Below are 27,205 nucleotides of genomic sequence, written 5' to 3' on the forward strand. Positions count from 1 at the left end.
TACAGTTGTCCTCTTCTGCTTACAGATTAGTGAATGTGCCTTCCTTGCTGTTTCTATGGCTCTATCTCTCTCTGTTGCTCTATATTTCATGTTCATTCTCTTGCCAGGCTTTGGCAATGTTTTATTTGTATTGATCCAGTGTTTACCTTTCTCCCTTCCCTCCTAAATTATCTTTCCTCTCCTTCTCACCATTATCTCTCACCCCTCTCTTTGCCCGTACCACATCCCACCTCTCCCCTCTTTACCTCCCAACTGCCCTCTGTCCTCCCTCCACCTTCTTTGCCTTCCATCCTGACCCCCACCCACACTCCTATGGATCCACCCTTTTTGTCCCCCATCTTCCAGAATGACTACCGCAAGCTGTCCATGCAGTGTAAGGATTTTGTGGTGGGGGTGTTGGACCTGTGTCGGGACACAGAGGAGGTGGAGGCCATACTGAACGGTGATGTGGACCAGTGCCCCCCCAGCGCTTACAACCGCCCATGCTTAAGCCGTGTCAAACTGGCCATCAAGTATGAAGTCAAGAAGGTAAGGAAGGAAAGAAACGGACCCAGATGTGTCTGTCTTTAATCCATTAAGACCGGGAAAGGGGTCCGGGACCGGGTGTCATTTTTTTTTGGCTATTTAAAAAAAAAAAAACATTGTACAAACCTTGACACTGAACACACTTAATTCATGTAGTGTGAACATTTACAATGATATCTTAATGTGAAATACTGTCACGGTTCATGTACCCTTTATGATCCTTCTATAAATCACTTGTGTAGTATTGAATCTTACGGAGCCATATATTTTGCATCCCAGCCAATGTGCAGAAAGACGGATGAAATTGATGCAGAGTACGGATACATATTTGACATAGAATGGGCCTTAACAGGGATTTGTTTTAAATTGATAATTTAAGTTGTTAATGTGTTTGTTCGTGGAAGCAAGGAATCCTTCATTATGCAAAAGTGTGAACAAACTATAGTCTTGGATTGTTTTACAGTGGATGAAAAATGCTAAATTGATTAGCTCTGTAGAGAAGTTTTTAAACGAATACAGAACTGGATAACAGCATCTGAATGAACAAATAAGTATTTGTGTGTCGGTTCAGAGGATTTGAAAGGATTTAACTCACTCTATGTTTTAGCTCTAGCTTACAGTGAGTGGCCCTGCAGTCCCTTTGTAAATAGCTGACTGGCCTCTGTGTCAGAGAGCTATTCCCATGCCACGCAGAGGTGTTCTTATTAATGTCAACCGAACTCCCCCCCTCTCTCCCAACACATACTGTACACACACACACACACACACACACACACACACACACACACACACACACACACACACGTCGCACACAGTTAACATGCTTTCAAATCTGACCTTCTAGTTGTGATTGTTTCCTGAAACCCTAGTGCCTGTATGCTGGCTAGTACACAGTCAATAGAGCTGTTTGACAGTGAAGCTGTATTTAAATCTGGCTGAGCATGACCAACGACGATACCGCTAATTACCATGGGAGTGGCAATTAGGCAGTGGATTTAGGTTGCTATGGAAACCAGGTTGTGCATAGTTTTGAGTGGTCATGTACGTACACACACACACACACACACACACACACACACACACACACATACACACACACACACACACACACACACACACACACACACACACACACACACACACACACACACACACACACAATGTGCAATGTTGTGGAGCTGGCAGGCATCATATCATGGGTCGGTAAGCAATGTTGAGTGGAACATAGATTGGTCACTGTCATTGCAAAGATCCTATACGAGGAACCCGGAAGATGTTACAGCATGTGATTATGATTTTGTGTGTATAGTATATTACTGCATATTAAGTGTTTGTGTTTGCTGTGTTTGTGTTTGCAACCCGGGTTGCAACCCGGGTTGGAACAGGTTGGTTCGATTGTGGTCACCAGTCACCACACAGCATAAACCTGAGTTTTGATTTGATCCATAAGGGTAAATGAATACTCAGGATTGTGCCGTACAGTTACCAAGATAAATAGTCCCTGAATGTCAGTTGATGACCTGCACTGATTGTCACTGGCCTCTGTGAGGGGGTGGAAACATACAGAAGGAAGGATGGACAGACAGAGGCAGAAAAACGTACAGAGAAAGACAGAGAGATGGAAAAGACATGTTCCACTGTGATAAGATCATAGATTAGACCAACAAACGCACGCACGCACGCACGCACACGTACACACACATGCACATGCACACATTCAAACACATACAAACACATGCAAAGAAGCACACAAACACAATTTGATTCTTCCATTTTCGGAGACCCTATTGAACATTGATTGCTCTGCTCCCATTTTCCCCTTCCCTGCAGGTGTGAGGAAAAATCCATGTACTTATTGCTTGTTCCTCACCTCCATGTGCACGCTCACAGCCACTAGGCTCCATTTATCAATGCCTCCCGCATGGCTTACTCATTTGCGAGACGCTGCAATGCCACCATAAAGCTTATTTAATGAAGGAAACATGCATGCCACATTGACTTGATGGTTCTATACATTACATTTTGATATGTAGCTGAGATGTGTTCCATTGAATATTTTAAAAAATACGCTGCATTCTAGCTCGCTACCACGTTTTGCTCTCTGAATAATGCTTGGTGCCATGAATGAGCTATTATATGGAAATGGATGTTACACATGATTCAAGACATTCAGCTCAGTATAACTGTGTTATACAAAAAAAATGTAGCCCTTTTTCCATAAAAATGGACTGTTAACACATCGGGTGCCAAACACGGTCTGAACCGTGTGTTTACATAGTGGCGGTTCCGCCGCTTCGGTGCCGAACACGGTCTGAACCGTGAGTTTAGTCTTTTTTTTTTTTTTTTGTTTTTCTCCGCGCGGGCGGGGCTAGAGCAGCTCTGGGAGCACCCATTGTAATCCTGCGAAGGAAGTGCCAGATCGCTCACCGGAAACACATTTATTTTCCCCATCCGCTTCCTGTCTATTTCCTACTTTGAAACGCCTATATCTCCGAATCTGTTTCCTGTGGGGAAAACCGGTCATGCGCGATGCGCGATCCCCCCCCGTTGTAACTCGCCAGGGTAATGTTATGGTTCCAGGCTGTAGCCAGGCTCATGGGACAACATGAATCGATGCTTTTTTTTGCGTGGATTTGCTTGTAACGCATGCGGAAGCTTGAAACAGCAAAGCGCAGTCAATGGGGAGAATGGCAGCATTACAGGACTGTTTTGACTGCACTGACTGGTCTGTTATTAGAGAGGCTGCCACCAAAGACCGGATTGTAGACGATGAGGAGTATGCTGATGCTGTATCTACAAATGCATGGATGATGTTGCTATTAAGAAAAACATCACAGTCAGGGCAAATTAGAAACCATGGATAACTGCTGAGGTACGGGTCTTGCTGAAAGCAAGAGATTTTGCTTTTAAATCATGTGATTTACCGGCTTCATGCCTGCGAGAGCCAATCAAGGGGCCAGGTGGTCTTGTAGGAGGAGACGGAGGGACTAGTTCAGGTGGGAGGTGCTAAGGTGAGATTGAGAACCAGGTATACTTAATGAACTGGAGGCGTGTTCACTTAAAAACATAATTTTAACACTTTCTCTACACTTTTTGTTTTTATATCTTCCTCCTAGTATAATCATAATACCTGATCATCATGTTTTAGGGGGGTGGGAATCACAGCACCCCATCTTTAACCCCTTTACTTTACCGCCCAAACACTCCACTGAGGATGGTACAGTATATCTAATGAACTCCATCTGAGCCTTAAACATCTGGAGGGAAAGAGTGCATCTGTACGTATGCTGTTTGTCGACTTTATCTTGGCATTCAACACCTTAATCCCCTCTCTGTTCAAAAAGGCTAACCAGCGTCTGCACTTCCTGCAGCGACTGAAGAGAGCTCACCTCAGTCCCTCAACCCTCACCACTTGCTATTGAGGCACCATAGAGAGTGTGTTAACCAGCAGCATCTTTCTCTGGTATGACAACGGTAATGCCTCAGACCGAAAGGTTGTGAAGGGAATGGTGAGAGCAGCAGAAAGGACTATTACTATTACCTATTGGCCCAAAAGCGCTGTCTTTCAAAAGCCTCCAGCAGCGTGACCCCACTGACCCCTGCCAAAGCTTGTTATCCGTTCTGCCCTCTGGCAGGAAATACAGGAGTCTGCAGAGTCGCACTGTCAGGTTCAAAACCTGCTTTTAGTAGACTGTTGAACAAACAACAAAACAAAAACAAAAAGTAAACATGGATTTGCGACTAGATACACATTGTAAATACATACCGGTATGCACTTTAATTTAGTGCAATGCAATATCACAATATGTGAAATCATATAGGTCTATGGTTTAATGTGTAATCTTTAAAATATTTTCTTTTCAACATTTTTTGTGTTAGTTAAAGCCATGTAGTTTTGCGTATCAACGGCCACTTTGGACACAAATAACATGGCAGCCAACGTCTTTGACTTCATTACCCAAGAGTCCCTGCTCATAGCCCTAATTCATAGAGTGTCTAAGGGTCGTTACAGACGAGAAGCGGTGGACGCGGACGTTATCGCTCGGATCAGCGGAGATCACGCCGCGATCATTGTTGTTTTGTCCTCCTGCGCGTAGCGGGGAAAAAAAGCTCACCACAATCCAGCTCTTGCCGCCTGTGCGATTGTGCACAAACGAGCGCGAGAATTTCACAGGACCGCACCCGCTCGCCTCACCGCCCCTCAACTTCTCTGTGCCCAAATAATTGCCCGTCTCGCATTGAAAATGAATTACATAGGCGCGCCGGACGCTCCCCGTCTGAATCGACCCTATAGGGGCGGGACTTCCGTCGTATGTATTTCCATAGACATATAAAGGTCCTCCGGCTCTGAGGCGTCTGTATCTCGGGCGCGCACCAGCTTCTGCCCTCCCCCGGGAAGTTTCCGCGTGCGCCACAGAAGGGGACGTTCGGTAGGCCAATCAGAGGCAGGTGGGGGCGGGACAACTAGATTCTGACAAGTCCTGGAAAAGACGCACTGTGATTGGCCAGTAGTCAACGCGCTGTGATTGGCCAGTTGTCACTTTGAGTGTCAGCTTGCCCTCTATAGCGGCCACCAGAGCCTTGTATTGTGATACAGGTCGCTCCAATGAACTGCAGAGGCCAATGAGGTATCTAGGTTTCTATATCTATGTGTATTTCCCCCGGAAACAATCTTTTTCGACCAATCACGACACTCGTTTCATTCACGGAGAATGGAAACAGATTTGTAAAGCATCAAGGTCATTTCCTTGGGCGGTACTTACGCCAAATTCTGGTACTTCCGTTTAGACACTCAACTGGCTAGGTCTTGCCCAGTGTGCGTGACACTATGTTTGAATCTTTTGTCTGAAGGAGCATGGCTTTGCTGAAACTAGCAGTGAATGACACTTCGGTGAGCTCCATGTCCGTGCCTGTCTGCTCATGCACTTCCGCAGCACACAACGGAGTGTGACTGACGCAGTACTGTATGTTAGGGGCGGGCGGTCCCCAGGTGAAACAATCAATAAATAGGGAATCCTCTCTTACATGTTTGACGTTCCTACCTGTGCGACACTAGAGCTCGAATGCCCCGATGAGCCTCATTGTCTCTCCTATACATAGTAATACAGTCTAGTGTCTAGTCTCTAACCACAGATACATGAACAGCACCCTCCACTGAATGGTGTATGGCGCCAAAACCTGTGAGTAGACTATATTTAGATTTATTGCCGGCCAGCTGGGCCAATCAATGTTATGAAGAATTGGAAAGGAAATGCCTATTAGTTATTCTGAATAAAATATGTCCTAATAAACTGATGCATTATTTTGCTGAGAAACCATTACGCATGCAGCCACCCACACAAAATGTGTGAATTGTAATAAAGATTATTAATCCGCTGGTGCAAGATGAAGCTGTTAAGCTGTATTACATTTTAAAATTACTCCTTTATTAAAGGCGTCCCTTCCTTGTTATAAGCAGATGTAAAAAGTCATTTTGTCTACATAATAATACGAATATAGCTTATTTTGTCCAGCGAGAGAGAGAGTTTTCTCATGTTTCTCTATCTAACACCCAGTACCAGTTGTCCTGATACCAAAATATACTGTATATAGACCAGGAAGTGACAGGTCCATAATAGGTCCATGATAGGGCCAGTGTCAAAGTGAATGAATGTAATGGGAACACCATCTGCAATAATAACATACTTCAGAGTGATGAATATTCATTCATCCTATATACAGTAACAGTGAAGTGAGTAGGTGGGCATGATTAGGCGGATATACTGTATATTATCAGTGGGTGTGGTGTAGGTGGATTCAGTCAAATTATCACTTTATCACTTTACCTTTAAGAGCAGTCTTTTGTGCTCAGCGCAAAGGTATTCAGGTTCATTGCAGAAAAGCCTCGGAAGCGTAATTTCTCCCAAGAGCAAACTGATATGCGGGAAGTGCAGGCAACAAATCTACAGCACCTCAAACCAACTGCCAAGAGCAGATGATGTAAACCATCTTGAGAGGAAATAATACAGACATCTGTCACTGGTTCTATGGAAGCGTTTCTTAGTGTAAAGCCCAGTTCATAGGTACAATTTGTGGAATAAGCTGCTACAGTATGCTGACCGGCACAACAAACTACTGCCTAGAGCAGTGGTTCCCAACCTTTTTCACACACACACACACACACACACACACACACACACACACACACACACACACACACACACACACACACACACACACACACACACACATACACTTGTGTTTTTCAGACACTGTACTAACATGACGAATAGAAAATATAGCCGGAAATATAGCCGATCTACAAATCCACAACAAAAAGCAACAGGTGAGCATGCACCTCGTTAGGCCAGTGGACCCAGTCCAAGCACGCGGGCAGCATACTGTCCCAGCAAGCACAATGACGTCATGATGACGTTATGATGACGCCCGGTCATCACCCCGGTGACGTTCAGGACTAGGCCAGATCACAGCCCATATGGGGATGATCTTTACGTCATTTACAGGACGTCATCCCCGGGACATCATATGGACATTTGGACAGCAAGTTTGGGTGATGAGAAATGTGTTTAGATGACGTCCTGGAAGTGACGTTTTTGTGGTCAGGATTAATCTTGGTTGAAATCAGGTGATATTCTGAGCCAGATCTGACTTGTCTTGGTTTGACTTGATCTAGCCCCAATCGAGACGTCACTGATTGGTCCGGGTCCTGACTGTGCTTGCTGGGGTGTGTTCTCTCTCATTCCATGAGAGGTACACAAACATAAAGAATAACAAGAAACACAAAATACATTTGAAAATATATTTTACTGAGGCAGAAAAAAATAAATCAGACAGGTCAGCAATCAGCATTGACATAGAAAGTAAACTGTATAGAGTAAAACATGTATTTACCATTTAAACAGACTGTAATGGGTTGAATGAAGAACTTGACCTGTCAGTTTATTTTGTTATTGGTAATGTCTACCGTAAAGACTGATTGACCTGTCTACAAAACTGTCCAGTATTTGTCCTATTTTCTCTGGATATTGTGAGTTCAGTGTATATTAGGGGTGGGACGATATATCGATATCGCGATACATCGCGATACTTTCTCCCGCGATAAATAATCGATATACTGCCGGAAAAAAAATGTGTTAAAAAAAAAAAAAAGATGATTTTGAACTGTTTGGTGCTATTTTAAGTGTTTATGAATTGAATACATGGACTATTGTGATATATCGTTGGTGAAATTTCATGCAATATATCGTGATATCGCAATATATCGCAATATATCGCAATATATCGCAATATATCGAATATCGTGATATTATCGTTATCGAGGGCCTAATATCGCCACAGATATCGTATCGTGAGATACCCATATTGTCCCACCCCTAGTGTATATATACTGTACTTCTGTATAATTATGTTTGTATGTGATCCTGATTTGCTCGGTAGCATTTGCCACATGGCGGCACTGATGCATCAATTAGTCATTACACCTGATTGACTACACCTGTCTAGAGACTTTACAGTACATACACCATAAAATCCTTGTCTGAATATTCTTTGTTCCAACAAGTCTGAAGCTGGGTTTGGTGATGGTTTGGTCTGGAATGCTATGGAGTTTCACTCCATCTGCCTTTCCCTCTTCTCCTTCCTCCCCTTGTCCTCTTTCCTCCTCTACCACCCATGCACACTGCACCTCGCCCCCTTTATGCCTTCCTTCCATTTCTTTTTTTACTTTATCCCCCTCTCTTTTTAGTTCGTCGCCCATCCTAACTGCCAGCAGCAGCTGCTGACAATCTGGTATGAGAACCTGTCCGGTCTGAGGCAGCAGTCCATTGGGGTGAAGTGCTGGACGGTGATTGGGGTCGCCGTGGGTCTGCCCTTCCTTGCTATAGCCTACTGGATCGTGCCCTGCAGTAAGGTATGTAGTGGACAGATGTGCAGTGCAAACATATACACTACACACACACACGGACACACACATGCATATCAACACATAGATGCACTCACAGGCATTTCTATTTAGATGTCTATTCAGTGTGCGTCAAGCTTTTATTTTCCCCATCTCCTCACATATTGACATTGCTTTCAGCATTGAGCTGCCATTCTGGTGATGCCAGAAGATGAGGACATGCGCTCAAGCAGATAGAACATTTTGGTAGTTAATTGGATAACTTGTAAAAACTGATATTCATCAGACATACGCTGTAGGTTTGGAGTTAATGTAAAGAAAAGTGACATTTGAATAGGATTATCCATATTTCAGGCATTGTGCAATCATCCACAGGCAAACGCATTACAATTAAACCTGTGTATTATTTTCATGCTTGCACAATCTTTCATCAAGCAAATTGTAATTATGTAGATTGACAATGCATTCTCACTCCTAACTCGATTTTGATGCTTGGTCAGGTACCATTTGCGTCCCATGCTGACGCAGAGGACACCCATTTGCACACACGTTGCTGATGATGACGGATCATAATCTTTCCCCACCCTATCGGTATACAACTCTGCGCTGTGTCAGTAGAAACAGGCTTGAGCCTTCAGCCTTGTGAGGTGTGCCTGAGTGAGGCATTAGCCAATCGAGCCTGCCAACCTTTCTACATTTTTAACTTCCTTTCATTGTTTTTAATGGCAACATTGCTTTGTTCTCAATAAGGTCCGCATTCCGCATCATGTGGCAACACAGTCTGTCTATGGGACTACCCTGCATGTTGAAAATTACACTAAAGGGGAACCTAGTCCATCAAGAAGTGACACCACATACTTCCTGATCAAGTGTCTGTTTATGCCATGTTGGTTGTGAGAATGTGTTGAGATTGACACTCTAAGATAGTGGTTTTAAACACAAACAAACACGCACACACACACACACACACACACACACACACACACACACACACACACACACACACACACACACACACACACACACACACACACACACACACACACACACACACACACATAACTCAATGTTGAGGACTGGCTGGATTTCCCAGGTGGGAAAGGAGATTTACTGTACCTATCCTGTTTTAATCCCAGCTCTGGATTTGTGGGCGCTCGCATATATCTGTATGACTATGTGTGTGTGTGTGTAGGGGTGTCTGAGGGGCTTAGTGAGTGTCTCTAAGTTGTTTATTGTCAGTGATGAGCTGGTGATTTTAAGAGAAAGATGGCATGTCAAGTGTGTCTGAGTGCACGCGCATGAGAGACAGAGAGTGAGATAGTGAACACACACCCAGAAATGCTGGGCGGCTGTTTCCACGGAGGGGATTACAATTCAATCATCAGACACTAAGAAACTCTGATCTCTCTGTGTCACCCTAACACAACTGTGTGTGTGTGTGTGTGTGTGTGTGTGTCTGCGTGTGTGTGTGTGTGTGGGGGTGTGGGGGTGTGGGGGTGTGTGGGTGGGTGGGCGGCCGGGCGAGCGGCGAGCGTGTGCGCTCGCTCACTCACTCGTGCATGTGTAGAGAGAGAGTGGAGAAAAACAGAGGGGATATTGCGAGAGATAAGAACTTGAAGGGGTGATTGAAGTTGGATGTCAACAAGCACTGAGGGAGAGAGTGAAATCAAAGAAGGTAAAGAAAGAAAGAAAGAATACAGGGAATGCAATTCTGTGAGTAGTATAGGGTACACAGTCAAATCTAGGCGAGCAATGCTACAATGTCGCGATGACATTTCTTTTCTTTTCGTGGAAGCACAGTGAAACCCTCCGTGATTAGCAACCATCAGGGGATCGATCATACTGGAGATGAATATTCTGTGACTACTTGAAAAGGTTAAGAAAATCGCTGGCAGTCTGGGCTTTATTTATTTATTTACTCTGGTAGTGAATGAGTTAAGGTAGGTTACACACAGAGCTTGTATGACGTCAAGGTTTGATTGTGCACTGTGGCCTGCTACTGTATGCCTGGTGCCTATTCACGCTTCTTTTGTTGCGTTTAATAAGCGATGAGCAGAGATACAGTACATAATACTGTGCAATCACAAAACTGTCAAGCTGATGTTACAATCCCCACCCGTATTAGGATTTACATCAGTCGAAAATCATATTGATGTTTCTGTTTGTCCACTTTCCCTGGTACTAGAAATAATGAGTAATTCATGGAGTGGCAGACTGGGAAACATACTGTATGTAATTGGCTCTGGAATATGCTTTGAGAGAAAACGAGATGCGTAGCTTTGACAGGTGATGAACAATAACGATACACTTATTTTTGAGGGGAAATATGTTGACAGATGCAATTATACACCGCGACACGCAAATTGACAGGTACAGTACTAGTGAGAATGCCTCAAAGATCCCTTTGTTAGCAGACAAAACAAAGATGAAACAGACATCAAGAGAGAGACAAAATGAACTTGAGTTCTATTCCCCCCCCCTTTGCGTGGCTTTAAGCTTGCATATGGCTTGATGGATTAATATGGCCCGAGAGAGGAGAGTGTGCAAAACGGAGAGAAATAGAGACATGGCTTCATGATCAAGTTATAAATTATTCATGTTCCCCACTGGTTGATTTTTCACCCAGCTTCCCATATTTTCTCTCCTCAAGTCTTCTCCTGCTCCTCCCCCTCTCCTGGGAGCTTTCCTTTCCCTTCTCTATTCCCTTCTTCAAATGTGAGTCACTGTGAACGCTGTGTGACGTCCACAGTAAATGTTCCATGTGAGCAGTTAAAGAGTAAAAAGAAATATTTATGAGGTTAACCACATGAACCTGGCCTCTCTATTCTGTTCATGTCATAATAGGAGACAATTCCATGAAAATAGGACTGGGGGACCCCGAAGTATACAGGGTTTGTGTGGTGGGGGGGTGGCTGCTGCAGGTCAGGCTGTTGATCTATACTGTTGAATAAGGAACATTGGAAGACGTCGATGGATGACTGATTAGATTAACTGTATTGATGAGTAGCCTTGTTCAGCAGAGCTGGGCTGGGGCATAGAGTAATGGGGCTCTGGCACAATAAAGGGGGTGTACACACACGCACACGCACGCACACACTCTGTACTCTGCGCTATTGTGATTCACGGTCTACAAGCTGTGTGTGCTGTGTGATTCTGAATTGTGTATCTTGTAGGGGTGTGCCGATATATCGTCCCGCGATATATCGCGATATGTTTTTGTGACGATATGTATCGTTTTGGAAAAAATATATAGTTTTTTTACAATCATTATAATCAGGCATGCAAACAGCCCCGAGGTGAAAAGGGTGACAAAATGTTGTTGTTTTTTCGGGTCAGGTGTCACACTATTGCCCTATTTGGATTCAAAACGGCTATTGTAGCTGAAAAGCTACAAGTTTGCATGTCTGAATAATGCAAAACAGAATGATTTGTTTGCATTTGCTTTTTTTCTCCCCCATATATTTTCATAATAAAAAAAGTGCGTATCGTATCGAAATCGTATCGAAGTTGTGAGCCCAATATCGTATCGTATCGTTTGGTGAAATTAGTGTATCGGCACACCCCTAGTATCTTGTTGTGCAGTACGTATGTGTGGTTGAGCATGGGAGTGTGTGTGTGTGTGTGTGTGTGTGTGTGTGTGTGTGTGTGTGTGTGTGTGTGTGTGTGTGTGTGTGTGTGTGTGTGTGTGTGTGTGTGTGTGTGTGTGTGTGTGTGTGTGTGTGTGTGTGTGTGCGTGCGTGCGTGCGTGCGTGCGTGTGCATTCCAATATGCTTGTGTGTTCATATACTGTATGCATGGCTGCCTGCCCCCTTATACACTTACACACGGATAGAAGGGAATGATGGACGACCCCCATTCTGGGCTCTGGTGAGATTCCTACTTCACACCTAACCTCTCCTATTTACTCCTCCTGCTTGTATGTGCCTGGCGGTGGCCACCACCATCACCGTGGGGACGGGAACAGAACCCACTGAGACATTCTGTTCACAGGCTTCAAAGAGTACAGGAGCCCCGATCAATTATGACCATCTCATTAGCAGTTATCTGAAAGACAGAATTGATCAGGTACTACGTATGTCAGTTATGCAGAGGCACAGGTTGCTGCTCGTTTGGAATCCATCTGAAACCTCCATTAGTTTTGTGGTAGCATGTGTGAGACATGGGGGACAGTTATTAACCCATTCAATCCGGGAACGCATCTGTGTCATTTTAGATTTGGGCTATAACCTTTATTTTATACTTTGGCTATTCAAAAATAGCAGATCTACAAGCTCATGGCGCTGCACCGAGTGCCGCGCTACGAGCTTGTAGATCTGCAAATTTTTTTTAATCGTGAAAATGTGTGCAAATCTTTGAACATATATTTTTAAAGCGAACATCTTTAACTCAAATCTTTGCTTCTGGGGTTCCCTGGAACAACATATTTTGAGATGGGGGTCTGCGGCCAAATACATTCATCATTTTGGGGGTCCTTTACATGAGAATGTTTGAGAACCATTGATATAGCAACATACGTTTTTTTTAAGATGTTAGGATTTAGATGACATTTGTTCAATCGGCCAAATTGCTAAACTTTGCACGATTTAAAAAAAAATACCAGATCTACAAGCTATTTTTGAATAGCCCAAAGAAATCTAAAATGACACAGATGCGTTCCCGGATTGAATGGGTTAAATTTAGTGTGCTGCTGTTCATGGGGAGGAGCGTGGATTCCTGTGGATTCTTAATATTGTACACAGCAGGTTTAGAGAGAGGTCTCAAATGTGTGTTTTGATGTGGAAATGTGTATGCATGTGTGTAGTGTACCTGTACTTGTGCATTATGCAAGTATGTGGTACATGGACAGGGAGGTACTGTATGTGTAGCATCAAAGCTGCATGTGTGTTCATAGCAATCTCACCAACATATGTGTCGGTGTAATCACCCCCTAAGGCTACTATATTATTATTTATATCATTTCCATAAACTCTGACGGCTGTCCTCTGATTACATTGACATTGTACTGCTACAATGTTTGATCAACGACTATAGCTATTGTTGAATCACAACTGGGATGTAACATAATGTAATAACACTATGAATACTTTCTGTCCCACTCCCTCCCCCAAGCTTGGTCAGATCCTTCGAAGCCCTTTCATGAAGTTTGTGGCTCACGCTGTCTCCTTCACCATCTTCCTGGGCCTGTTGGTCATCAATGCCTCAGACCGCTTTGAGGGTGTTAAGAACCTGCCCAACGAGACCATCACGGACCACCCCCGACAGGTGTACAGGGTCAGGACCACCCAGTTTTCCTGGACCGAGATGCTCATCATGAAGTGGGTGCTCGGTGAGTGACCAGATGGTGCATCCCCCATGTTGGTGGTCCATATGCTTACGCCTCTCTCTGCCCTCTAAATAAAGCAAAACATTTGACTAAAATATATACACTAGAGGGGGAAAAGAACCCGTATGGCAGGTCACAGATCTATCAATCTATCGTGACTTTGACTTGAGCGTACGGCACGCTCAAATCACGTCTGGTTTCAGGTCGTGTAGGCTTATAGGCTACACTAGTTTGTTCCATCGTAGACATGGGGAGCAGTATTGTCTGACCATCTGACAGGCATCTAAACATATGTATTCACTCCAAAAATGCATAGTTATAAAACTAATAAATAATACATGTGAAAAAAGATATATTTTGTAAAGGCATACATCGACGATGTGTCATATGAAATTGGTAGGATATTTCCAAGTGTACAAGCAATTAAAATCGAGCAATTAAAAACAATATAACATATTTACAATGTTACAAGTTAGATGCTTAATCATTCAGCCATTGAAACAGTGCTTTACTGGCTCTGTATTAAAGGGACTACACCATGAATTTAAAAAAATAATAAAAATATTAGCCTAAATCAAGCCTCAGATATACTCATTCCAACTAACTTCTCTCTGGCTTATAAAGCACTTTCACCTGCAATACCACATTGTCCTGTTTGGCGCGGGGCGCTATTGAGCCAGTTTGTATGCATGTTATCTCCTGGTTCTGTGTGGAAAAAATAAAAATAAAAAATAAGAAAAAAATAAGAAAAAAATAAAAAGATTTTTTTTTTTTGTTGGGGGGTTGGAACTGAAAAACGGCAGGGACCAAATCAGTTTGGCCTGTTTTGAGACCAATTTACAGAAAACCCCAGATTTGCTGTGAAAGCCTGAGTGTTCAAACTGGGGTATTTTGGGGGATAGAAGAGAGGTAGGGGAGACCAAAAACACACAAAAAAGAAGAAAAAGTTAAAATTCATGGTGTAGTCCCTTTAAGACATATGAGCGCATACATGTGAGAGGATTTTGGGGAGCCCTGCGCTGGAATATTTTCATGGAGAGTGAGGTCTCCCAACTTTGGTAACCTACAGTAGGCCTACTGTACGTCTTTCTGGGGTTATGTGCAACCTCATTTAAGGATAAACCTGACGCTCGAACCCTAGAGGATAAATTAAAATATTGTCTTATGTTGTTCATGCATAATGTAATTTGGATTTGTGAGTTCGTGAACAGGTATTATATTCAGATTTTTGCCATGCACATAACACTCGGTAAGCCAGCTCAGGTCATCTGGTGGTGCAGAGACCAAACAAATAGTATGATGAGTCGAGAACTGTTCTTCATAGAGCTTCTTCGGCTTGGAATATGCTCCCCATAAATGTTAGACACACCAGCAGTAGAGTTTCTTTAAAAAAGTTACTTTAAATTAACATAAATTGTCCAATATAGATGTAATTATTTCATTTTTCTGTGTATTTTGTGAACACTCTGTATTTGTATTTGGTTATTGTTGTCTCTGTTTTATATGCAGAGCGACTTCACTTATTTTGCTGATAACTATATTTAGTCTGTTTTGCCCTTTTGTTTTAGTTATATAGCACAATTTTAACTATTGTCTGTTTTTATTGGATTAATTTTGTGTGGACCCGAGGAAAACTAGCGGCAACTTGGTGGAAGCTAATGGGGCTCCTAATAAACAATAAAGAATGGTTGAGTCCACTGACTCTTAATACAAAAAACGTTATGATTACTACACTGGCATTGTCCATTTCCAGGCCTTTGCTAGGCCTACATAATAATAACCCATCGGCACCAACTCCACAAACTCCTCAGTGGCAATCAAAGATGCATCAAATTCAGCACACAAAAAAATAGTACACCAAAGCCACCATTTATACTTTGCCACGTGGGTAATTGCAGTCCGATACGAAACAATTATAAATTGCACTCCGCTGCCAAACGTTATGGGGCACCATTTGTGCAGATAGCTGTACCATGATGAGCGATTCATGGCACCATCAGTAGCCACAATTCTCTCTTTGTGAATCACCCCTCAGAGTTAAATTAACAATCAGGATTTTGCAGTGCACTGTATACTGATGCTGTATGATGTGTCTGTTCGTGCACATATGAATTAAAAGTACAGAAGGACTTCGGAGTGCTGGCTATTGCTTTCTCACTGTGTAATGATCCCTCATCTGTACTACAGACAGTAATGATAAAACACAGAGTGATGTCTGTTCAACTGAAGGATTTATTCAAGTCTTCACACCCACATCACAACAGATCCACTCTTTGTACTATATTTGAACACTGAATGTGTTACGTGTGTTTCTGGAAACCTCAAACCTCAAAGAAATTCACAATGATGACCAATTGAATCATTAAGTACTTCCAATTAACAGAAATGACAATGAAAGCAACTTCAAAACAATAATAATGAATTAGCTTCATATGCAGCAACATATGCCCGCTAGCAGCAATGCCAATTAAACAGTACAAACAATTCTGATATTGCGTCACATCAAAGGTACTTACATTTAGTAGCACACACACACTAACAAATGTTGTACAAGGGAAAAACAAAAACTCTCCTAACATTCAACTGAAACGTACTGTACTGGAGGCCTTTTTTACAAAGACAGAGAGGAAATGACTGCGGAGATAGAAAGTGTGAGTGAAAGACAAAAATAAATAACCCTGGGCAATCTCTATTAGACATCAGCTGCTGCCCAAATTTAATCACACACTCCCCCATATCTAAGCACACCCGCATAATGTTGTTGGGGCATTTTTCGGTTGTGTGTGGGTGTGGTTGAATACTGGTTAAACCGCTAGCATGCTTTGCAGGTCATTATTAAAGAGGTGTAAAGACGGGAGAGACATTTTGTTTTAGTGCCAGATAGGAAATGACAGAATAATCATGGATGTAATAGTGCACTTCACTGTGTGTGTGTGTGTGTGTGTGTGTGTGTGTGTGTGTGTGTGTGTGTGTGTGTGTGTGTGTGTGTGTGTGTGTGTGTGTGTGTGTGTGTGTGTGTGTGTGTGTGTGTGTGTGTGTGTGTGTGCGCGTGCGCGCTTGTGCGCACACATCTCGTCATCCTTCAGGTATGATCTGGGGAGAGTGTAAGGAGATCTGGACTGACGGGCCCAGGGAGTATGTTATGCATATGTGGAACATTCTAGACTTTGGCATGCTGTCCATCTTCACGGCATCCTACACAGCTCGCTTCATGGCCTTCCTGAAGGCCTCCAAAGCACAGCTGTATGTGGACCTGCATGTACCTGATGAGGACCTCAGCAGTGCATCGCTGCCAGAAGAAGTAGCATACTTCACTTATGGTGAGTAATCCACTTTGTATGACAAGGTGGTCATTCACATCTCCTAATCCAGATGTGTACACGCTTGAAGATGTGCATAATGCACAAACATAAAAACAAACACATACACATAAGCGCGCGCACACACACACACACACACACACACACACACACACACACACACGCACACACACACACACGCACGCACGCACATGCACGCACGCACGCACACACGCACACTTATAAACGTGCCCATGCACTCCCAGTTTCCTCGAGTTCCAAGTTTCAGCAGTAAAGCATTTGCTGCTTAAAGGATCTACACCATGAATTAAAAAATATATATATATATTTAATATCATATTTTTTTTGTCCCTCAAATGTCTTTCAAAAGGTTTGAGCCTAAATCAAGCCTCAGATATACTCATTCCAACTAACTCCTCTCTGGCTTATAAAGCACTTTCACCTGCAATACCACATTGTCCTGATTTGGCGCGTGGAGCTTTTGAGCCAGTTTGTATGCATGTTATCTCCTGGTTCTGTGCGGAAAAAGTAAAAAGAGAAAAAAAAGAGAAAAAAATGCTGGAACTGAAAAACAGGAGGGATTGTATCGCTTGTGACGTCACGTGCGGGGGTGAAAGCCTGAGTGCTCAAACTGGGGTATTTTTTGGGATAGAAAAGAGGTAGGGGAGACCAAAAACACACAAAAAATCACACCCTGTGTGAAGGAAGCAGTGCCTTTGGGGCGGGCCTTAACTCATTTCAGTTCGTCCCTATTGGTGGTCTGAGTCCACTTACCAAATTTGTACTTGGTAGCATGCTGCAAACTGGAATAATGGCTGTTTAAAGGCCAGCCAATGGGCAGACAGAGGGGGCGGGGTTTAAGTAATTACAGTTCGTCCCTATTGGTGGTTTTAGTCCATGTGCAAAATTTGTACTCCGTAGCATGCTGCGAACTTGAGTTATGGCTGTGTAAAGGCCAGCCAATGGGAAGACAGAGGGGGCGGGGCTTCAGCAATTCATGCTCGACCCAAGCCCCCAGAACCCAGTGCTTGCATTGAAGCGAAATGGACATGCTGGCCATTCGTAGGTACTGCAGCTTAAACGGACGGGGCCACTGCAAATGTACGAGCGAAAACGGTTTCGACCAATGGGATTGACTCACGAGCTTGCGCACAAGCTTGCGCACGGGGCCGCGCACCTCTGTGACGTAAAACGCGTCACTTCTGTGACGCAGAACGTATCACAGTGGCCCCAAATAGGCTACGCCCATCACACTTTACAAACCGGAAGAAGGGGTGAATTCGCTTCATGCGCTGGGTGAGCAACTCAATGCAAGTGGATGGGAGGCGATATCCGGTGCCCTCTCTATTATTTTTAACTCTATGGCTCGACCCTATTGGTGGTCTAAGTCCACATACCAAATTTGGACTTGGTGGCATGCTGCAAACTGGAGTTATAGCTGTTTAAAATCCTGTGCTCATCCCGTGCTCATACGGGGGGACGGACATAACATACGCTGGGGGTCCCTGGACAGAGGGGGCGGGGCTTCAGCAATTCATGCTCGTCCCTATTGGTGGTCTAAGTCCACATATTAAATTTGGACTTGGTGCCATGCTGGAAACTGGAGTTATAGCTGTTTAAAATCCCGTGCTCATCCCGTGCTCATACGGGCGGACGGACATAACATACGCTGAGGGTCCCTGGACAGAGGGGGCGGGGCCTCAGCTATTCATGCTCGTCCCTATTGGTGGTCTAAGTCCACATACTGAATTTGGACTTGGTGGCATGCTGGAAACTGGAGTTATAGCTGTTTAAAATCCTGTGCTCATCCCGTGCTCATACGCTGGGGGTCCCTGGACCCCTCTTTGATAACCAGTGGCACGTGTGGCCAATGAGAGGAGAGATGGCATAGGCAATCTGCAAGTCTGTGTGTGTGTGTGTGTGTGTGTGTGTGTGTGTGTGTGTGTGTGCGTGTGTTTGTATGTGTTGCTTCTTTGCCGTGCTCATCCCGTGCTCACACAAACGGACGGACGGACACGCAGACAAGAGTCAAACGTAGAACGGTTGGCACCGCTAAAAAGAAGGAAAAGTTAAAATTCATGGTGTAGTCCCTTTAAACTTGCTGTGCACAAGCCAAACACTCTCAACATGTGCAGAACGTTTTGTTAATTTAATTGCACAATGCTGTATATTCCACCTTCCACCTTGCTCTTTCTGCCCACCTCTCATGCACCTTCATTTAGCCACTACATTCAGTGAATACCCCCTAAACCTCCAGACACACCCTCCCACGATCTCTGTGCTCACCCCACCTCCACCCTCGGTTGGCCACTGAGATGGATGTGGTAACCATTAATCAGGCTCCCTCTCTAAAGTCAAACTCAGATTCCCAGTGGTCACCATGGTACGCATGCAGCGTACTATTTAAGGTTGATAGGGCTCAAATGAATGCTCTTAATCTCTGATGGTGTTCTGGAGGTTCGTAGAGGGGCCAAAATTAGAACCAGTATACCCTTACGGAGAGACCTCTAGGGAGGGGCAAGAGTGCAAGAAGGGCGTGCAGGGACAGGGAGTAGGATGGAACGGACATCATGCACACCGATTGATAAAAAGAGGGAACGAATGAACCAAAATGAGGGAAAGTAATGTCTAGAATGTGCACATAATTCTCACTGAAACAAAGGAACAAAATATATATTGTGCTCACTAAAGTATTTTGTGGGCTCAATGTAACACATTTGGGCCTTGTTAATGTGCATTATAAAACCACCTGCTGTCTGCTATATAAAGTGTCTGCAACCTTTTCTGTGCCCTTTAAGTGAAGCCTTTATCAGTGCTGTCATCTGGTGGTGTGAAGCTGTCATGACAGGAGCATCTTTATGGAGTTCATTACAAATCACAGTTTGCTGGCTTAATAGGTCTTCGTGTACGAGGACTTTGACTTGATGGGTTCACATTTCATACAGACAATACATAAATATAATAAATATAAAGGAATGAAATAGAGGAAAGGTCACCTTCATACAGTAAATATTATCCTGTCTTATCGAGGATGCATATGATAGAGTCTTGAAACGATCTTTATGAAAGGTTAATAGATGCAGATGTCACTGCTGAATGAGGTCTGATGAAGTATTATACACACTTTTCAAGCCTTTGCCCTCTTTTTTATCGTGTGTAACTGTGTGTACATATGTGCATATGTGTTTGGTCCGTTTTTACACTCTCACACTCAGGATTTTACTGTGTATTGTAGTTTCATTTATGGCCTTTGCAATTGGACCAGAATATAATCGGACTCAATAGTTAACACGGGCACCAGCCAAATTGGTGTAGAACTTTGGGTCGTGTCCAGAAAGTGTCTGCCAACTTTGGCAGGTGGCCAGCCATCGTTTTAGAGGTGGATACTGTTGTGCTCTGACTGTAGAAATGACACTGGCCAGTGAAAGGAGAAATGTCTATCGATATCTGGACTCTAGACCTCTCTCTGTGGACAGTGGACAAAACGTATTTTCATCTACTGTCCACGGAGAGAGGACCAAAAAGGATTGAGAGAGAGAAATAAAGGGAATATAGAGAAGGAGAGAGATAGTCCTTGATCTTATTTCACTTTCTTTCTTCCTCTACCTATCCCTCTAACTTAATTTTCCTTTCTCCTCTATTCCTCCTCTTGCCCTCGGCGTTTATTCCAACCTCAATCTCTTCATTTTATCCACCCTTTAAGCTTTGGTTTCAAACCACCCTTGTCTTATATTCCAATAGTTACGAGCAGGCACACATACTACCTTGAAAGGTAAGATTTGATGAAAGATGTGAGCAATTTGCTGCAAGCATTCATGCAGAATCCCAGATAGAACCAGAAAATGCTGCCAGGCACAAAACCTGCCTGAATTATGGACATTTTGTCTCAACAGATATTGGCAATTTGTAGTGCAGTCAGACTCAGAAGCCTGCACTGACAGACAGACAGACAGACAGACAGACAGACAGACAGACAGACAGACAGACAGACAGACAGACAGACAGACAGACAGACAGACAGACAGACAGGTTGACAAAATACATACAAATATGTACTCAACAGATAATGGCAATTTGTAGTGCAGTCAGAAGCCATTCCACAGACAGACAGACAGACAGACAGACAGACAGACAGACAGACAGACAGACAGACAGACAGTACATATGGTACGTACGTACGTACGTACATACATACATACATACATACATACATACATACATACATACATGCATACATGCATGCATGCATGCATGCATGCATGCATACATACATACATACATACATACATACATACATACATACATACATACATACATACATACATACATACATACATACATACATACATACATACATACACACATGGTTCAATTGATCAACTCTACCATCCTTCTACTTCAGCCAGGATCAAGTGGCGTCCGTCAGACCCACAGATCATCTCAGAAGGCTTGTACTCCGTCGCCGTGGTGTTGAGTTTCTCCCGCATTGCCTACATCCTGCCGGCCAACGAGAGCTTCGGCCCGCTGCAGATCTCCCTCGGACGCACAGTCAAGGACATCTTCAAGTTCATGGTCATCTTCATCATGGTTTTTGTGGCCTTCATGATCGGCATGTTCAACCTCTACTCCTACTACCTGGGGGCCAAGTACAACCCTGCCTTCACCACGTGAGTCATGGGCTCCAGCCCAGGGCCTGGTGGCTTGGTGTGTTGCAGATGTGATTGGGCTGGTTGCTGAGCGTGTGATAATCTACTGCCATGCTGTCTACTGTGAATGTGTAAATCTGATTCCATGCTCTCGCTCTCTCTCTCTCTCTCTCTCTCTCTCTCTCTCTCTCTCTCTCTCTCTCTCTGTCTCATGTTCTTTCTTTATCCGTCTTTCACTGAGACGTGCTACCCTACCTCAAGTCATGCACATAGTAAATACAAGGCTGCACGCCGGAGTGTGTTATTGCTGCTACTACAGCACTGCAGAATGCATTCCCTCTAGCAGAGGACTCCCCTGTGATAGTTTCACTTCCTCCTCTCTCCTTACAGAGAGTGTACACTTGTTTTACTGACTACTCTGTCTGACACCAGTCTTCCCTTGGGCCTTTAGCTGAACACTGGGCTGTTCATTCCAATGCCGCAAGGGCAGAGACATTAATGTGTTTGTTCTTTAAAATTGGTGTAAGTGCAGGCAGGCACAGCAGCATTTCTACCATGTCAGCTAAAATCCATTGTTAACTAGGAGAAATTAAGTGAAAATTGTGAATTCTCCTTCCGGCGATAAGTCAGAAGTAGATCTTTGTGTGAAATGAATGGTCAGTTAAGCACTGGCAGGGACTTTACCTTTGTAATTTATGTTCCAAAACCAAATGCCGCTGAAGGTGAAATGAAGTACGACATGTACCTTCGTATCTGATCCACTAGTTGAAACCAATCCAATTAAAAAACTGTGTGTGTTTGTGTGCATGCGTGTGCGCGCGTGCGTGCGTGTGACGATGCATCAGTTGGGGCTACATTATGTGCGTTGACATTGTATGGCTTTTGGGATTTTAGTACTCGGTTACTACAGTACTACTTGTGCTGATGCCTGCAACTTGTCTGCTTCAGGGGAATGTGAAAGTGAAACACAAGCTTTCACATTCAGTGTCAAAAAGCAATGTTCGGAATGTAAGGTTTGTTGAACAGACATCTGTGTCAGTGTGCAATTTAGTCGGTGAATTTAAGCATGTCAAATTCTGATGTGTGCTGTGCTAGTGTGGGATGTTTGCGTGAACACTCAACCAATTTTCATAATCTGTCTGGTTATGGTGTCAGCCCTTCTCCATAATATCAACAAACAAGTGTTTAAAGTTTCACCATAATACTATGGTAAAACTCAAACCTTTTTGTCGATACACCCATTACACTCATTTTTAAGATATCTTTGACAGTTAAAAAACAGTTAATATATCAATATGGGCAGTGTGAAATAAAAATGGTGCATGATTTGTTTTGGACAAAATCCGTAGGAACAGTAGCAAAAGTGTGTTTGAAGCAAACGTAAAATGGTGGAAAAATCTTGTTAGGCTGAAATGTGCATGGCCTATATACTGCAGGGAGTTGCGTCTGTATACTATCTATTCCAGAGTATACAGTCACATAATCACAGCCTGGCCACAGGCGGGCTCAGCGCTTGTTCAACAGTCTGATGGTTGCCAGGTGGAAACTGTTCAGAAATCTGGTGGCATGGCTTGCTTAGCTGGAGCCGCAGTAGTGGCGTGAACAGATTGTATCTGGGGTGTTGAGTGTCCTTGATGATTCGCTCAGCCTTGGCTACAGTACAGTCAGAGTTAGAAAGGTGGAAACGGAAGGGTGACATTGGATCATTCATTATCCAGATATGGTATTTGGATAGCATTTTAAATACAAGGATAGGGGTCCAAGTATCACCGTTTCTAATTATCTATATCCTATTCTCCTCTGCTGTTTATTCATCACTGCATCTCTCTTTGTCTCTGTATATATCCGTGTCTGTCCTTTGGTGTCACTCACAATAAGGGGGAGTTGCCTCATTGTCACTCTCCTTGTTTTCAGGAAAGAAAACAAAGCCTCTGACATAACCTCCTGTCTCTGTATATGCCATCCTTCATCTCCCCACTCTCTCTCTCTCTCTCTCTCTCTCTCTCTCTCTCTCTCTTACACACACACACACACACACACACACACACACACACACACACACACACACACACACACACACACACACACACACACACACACACACACACACACACACACACACACACACACACACACACACACACACACACCTCAGCTTTAAGCAGACTAGATTAGAATGTGTGAACAACACCAACGTTGCCACTTTGTTCTGGTCTGTCTAATGCAGTTCAGTTGTTCTGAACTCAACTCAGTGCATATTTGCCAGAGCAGTTTTGAGGTGGTACTTCCCTCTGTATGTCTGTCTGCCTGTGTTGCCTACATAGGATTTATTAGAGATGTATTTGGCAGTTCGCATAGAGCCAAAGATTCAAGACAGACAGACAGACAGACAGACAGACGTTGAACTGACTGGAACAAACGTCAATGCAGACAGACTGATAGACAGATAAACAGGCAGACAGAGAGATGAACAGACATATGGACGGACAGACGGACGGAGCGGTATACAGGCCGATAGACAGTGACTGAGACTGCTGCACAGAAAGGGACACACAGATAGCAGAACATTTTGGCCGATGAGTTGTTGCTTCTGGTGGGCAACAGGTGACAGACTGTGACGTACAGAGAAAGACCCCGGGGACCTGCGGGGGGGAAAGGATGCTATCATCTTTTTACATCATTTCATCATCAGCTCCATACAACAATACCCCCTTCCTCATAACTCTTGCTCTCAGCGAGAGGGATCAACATTAAGGGTTATTGTCCAAATCAGTCACAAACACACCAATCTGGGAACCCATTCGGTAAGAAAAAGGGATTTTTATTTCCCCCTATAGAACCAGGAACTCGGTTTGGCTCCACTCCTTTCTTAGTCCACTTCCTCCCGGGTGCTTCTGTGTATATTTCTACTAACAACAACACTACACGTTTAGGGCAGTGGTGCTGAAAGATTACAAACACAGGCACACACACACACACACACACACACACACACACACACACACACACACACACACACACACACACACACACACACACACACACAGAGGTTTAAAATATGTTCTTGTTTTGGCTTAACAATTCCATCTCTGTGCGTCTCTAGACAGAGTAATAGTTGCGTATTTTTTTGTTGAGATAATGCCTCAGCATGTCCAAATGTGACGGCGTTCTTCTTGTGACAGACAACTGGTGGAGGGAACTGCACAGTGGTGCAGTCATTTTGGATGTGAATCCTGCTACTGTTCCCACTATCGGCACTAGGGGTCAGCGTGGTAACTCTGTTAGCTCTGGGACAGTCCATTAGATTATCCAAGCATTTATTTTGGGTCTGTGTACAGGTCACTAATGATTTTCTGTGGTGTGTATCTTTTCACAAACTGTGGACAGGGCTGAGCAGGAACCAAATCAAAGAACTAAGTCAAAATCAAATAACACTTCCCTAACCACTTTAGAACCCCCTAATCTATCTACCTAACTAATAATCAAAATAGCAATAAAGAAAACCTGTCCTAATTGACTACTCTATTCTTACCTAAGCAAACAGAAATACAGAATAATGGAACCTGTCCTCTACCTGACGTGTTAACACATTGATTGCCTGATCGCATATATGCGTTCTTTCAAATCCATCGCTTGATTGCCGAAATTCAAAAGATAGCATATATGCGTTCTTTTGTCTTTTCATTGTTTAATCTGTGATCGCGCTGTTCAGTGAATTTTTCATCATCAGTTTCGCTTTCTGTTTACTTCACACTCACCCGGAGCCGGATTCGTGACGCAGATTCCGTTTCCGGTTCTCGGAAGGCCTTTTTTAGGCATTTTAGGCCAGAATAGGGAAAAACTATTTTTTTCACACAGTATAAAAAACGAACGGAGAGCTCTAGTTCTATTTTCTTTAGTCTGGATGACGAACAGTTATCGTCGTCGTGTATTCCAACGGTCTGAAGCTCGATCGGCGATCGGCGAAAACGTCACATCCGGTTATGACGTATGGACTGTTTGAGCCTGTTTGGGGGGGGTCGAGCGAGTGTGCGAGTGATCGAGGTGTCGATCTGCTGCTCTCTGCTGGTCGATCTGTCGTGTGTGTTTAAAACCGCAGCCAGACAAACTATTTGAATGAAAAATAACAAAACAAAAAAAACACGATCGCTGGCACAGGGGTGAGTACATTATGAATAAACTCTGGCAGTCAATGTGTTAACAACAAAGTGAAAGAAGAATACAGAATATATGGAAAGCACTAAACCTGCCCTGGATCAATAGCGATTTGCACTTTAGTGTTAAGTAGCATCCTTTACAAAATGACATAAGCCAAAAGGCGAGTTAAGGCAACACTGAATACTCTGCTTCGATGGGCATCTATACTCTACACACAGATTCACACAAAACCGACAGCGGCGTTGAATGGAAGATCCAGGTCGGCTTTAAAAGGATGGAGGGAGCGCTGATTGGAGGATGAAACATAGATGAGGATTGGAAGGAACCAATGGTGGAGCTTGGCGTGTATAGCGCCGAACCAATCCTACTCTCCCCAATTTAGTTGTTATACCAATTGATTCCTTCCCACACACATTTCTGTGTTGTCACTGCTGTTTCTATCCTACCGGCTCACCTGCCAGTGATGAGCTCCCACCGGGAGGACGTAGAGCCTCCAGCCTACTCCTCCCGCCCAACACTCCCCGCTGACACCCGCCACCAGTGCCAGTAGGAGTACAAGCAGTGGCAAATATCGCCCTCCCCGCCTGGCTTCCCTCACCTGAACATGGGCCGATCGTGTTTGTATAGACGCTCGACAAACCCCTAGACTCCGCAGTTGTGGGCAGATACTTTACCTCTGCGCCAACCGAGCAAGTCTATGGGATTTTTGAATGGGAAAGAAATCTTCATGATCCAGGGGGTGTACTGTAGTTTTTGACTTCAGATTTTGGTTCCGAGAAATGCAGACCATGTTTGTGTGTGCATGTGCGTGTGCTCAGTTGTTTCGGTGTGAGGAGGAGAGAAACTCTCTTGACAGGGTAAAGTTTTGATGGAGAGAGGATGGCAAGACAATTCTGCTGCTGTGGTGAACAGGCATGGTGGGAGCCAGGTGGAGCTAGTAATGATACCCCAGGAGGAGGTACGGAGGGTGTGGGGAGAGGTACAGTACACTGCAGGTTGGCCGTGGACGGACATGTCTCATCTTTCCTTCCATCTCTCTCTCTCTCTCTCTCGCTCACACACACACACACACACATACGAGCGTGCGCGTTCATGCGCACAGATGGAGACAGCGTAATGAAAACTGGGCTGTAGCCTAATAGCCATACTCAATACCAAGAGGTAGAAAGACTGTCAAAGACACTGTCGCTCTGACTCATGCACTTCTATAATAATAACCACACCACTTTTTTATTGTTGAGTGCCTACGCAGTTATATCCTCACTCGCACAAGTATTCTTACACACACACACAGTCATATACGTGCACATACTCACACATCAATATCACCCTC

At 43.9% G+C, this 27,205-nt stretch overlaps 1 protein-coding gene across 5 annotated transcripts in view; it reads left to right on the forward strand.

The window, feature by feature from the left end:
* trpc7b (transient receptor potential cation channel, subfamily C, member 7b) overlaps positions 1-27,205 on the forward strand; it is a gene marked incomplete at both ends in the record, with an annotated part of 60,244 nt that overhangs the window by 10,340 nt on the left and 22,699 nt on the right. For all 5 annotated transcript variants that reach the window (XM_084042032.1, XM_084042033.1, XM_084042034.1 and 2 more), the window contains 5 exons: positions 346-528; positions 8,270-8,434; positions 13,535-13,751; positions 16,835-17,068; positions 21,471-21,735. In XM_084042032.1, coding sequence (XP_083898158.1) covers positions 346-528; positions 8,270-8,434; positions 13,535-13,751; positions 16,835-17,068; positions 21,471-21,735 — 1,064 coding nt within the window. The remainder of the gene's footprint in view (positions 1-345; positions 529-8,269; positions 8,435-13,534; positions 13,752-16,834; positions 17,069-21,470; positions 21,736-27,205) is intronic.

Source organism: Gymnoscopelus microlampas (genome assembly GCF_963454915.1).
Source record: "Gymnoscopelus microlampas genome assembly, chromosome: 18".
NCBI classification, from domain to species: Eukaryota; Metazoa; Chordata; class Actinopteri; order Myctophiformes; family Myctophidae; genus Gymnoscopelus; species Gymnoscopelus microlampas.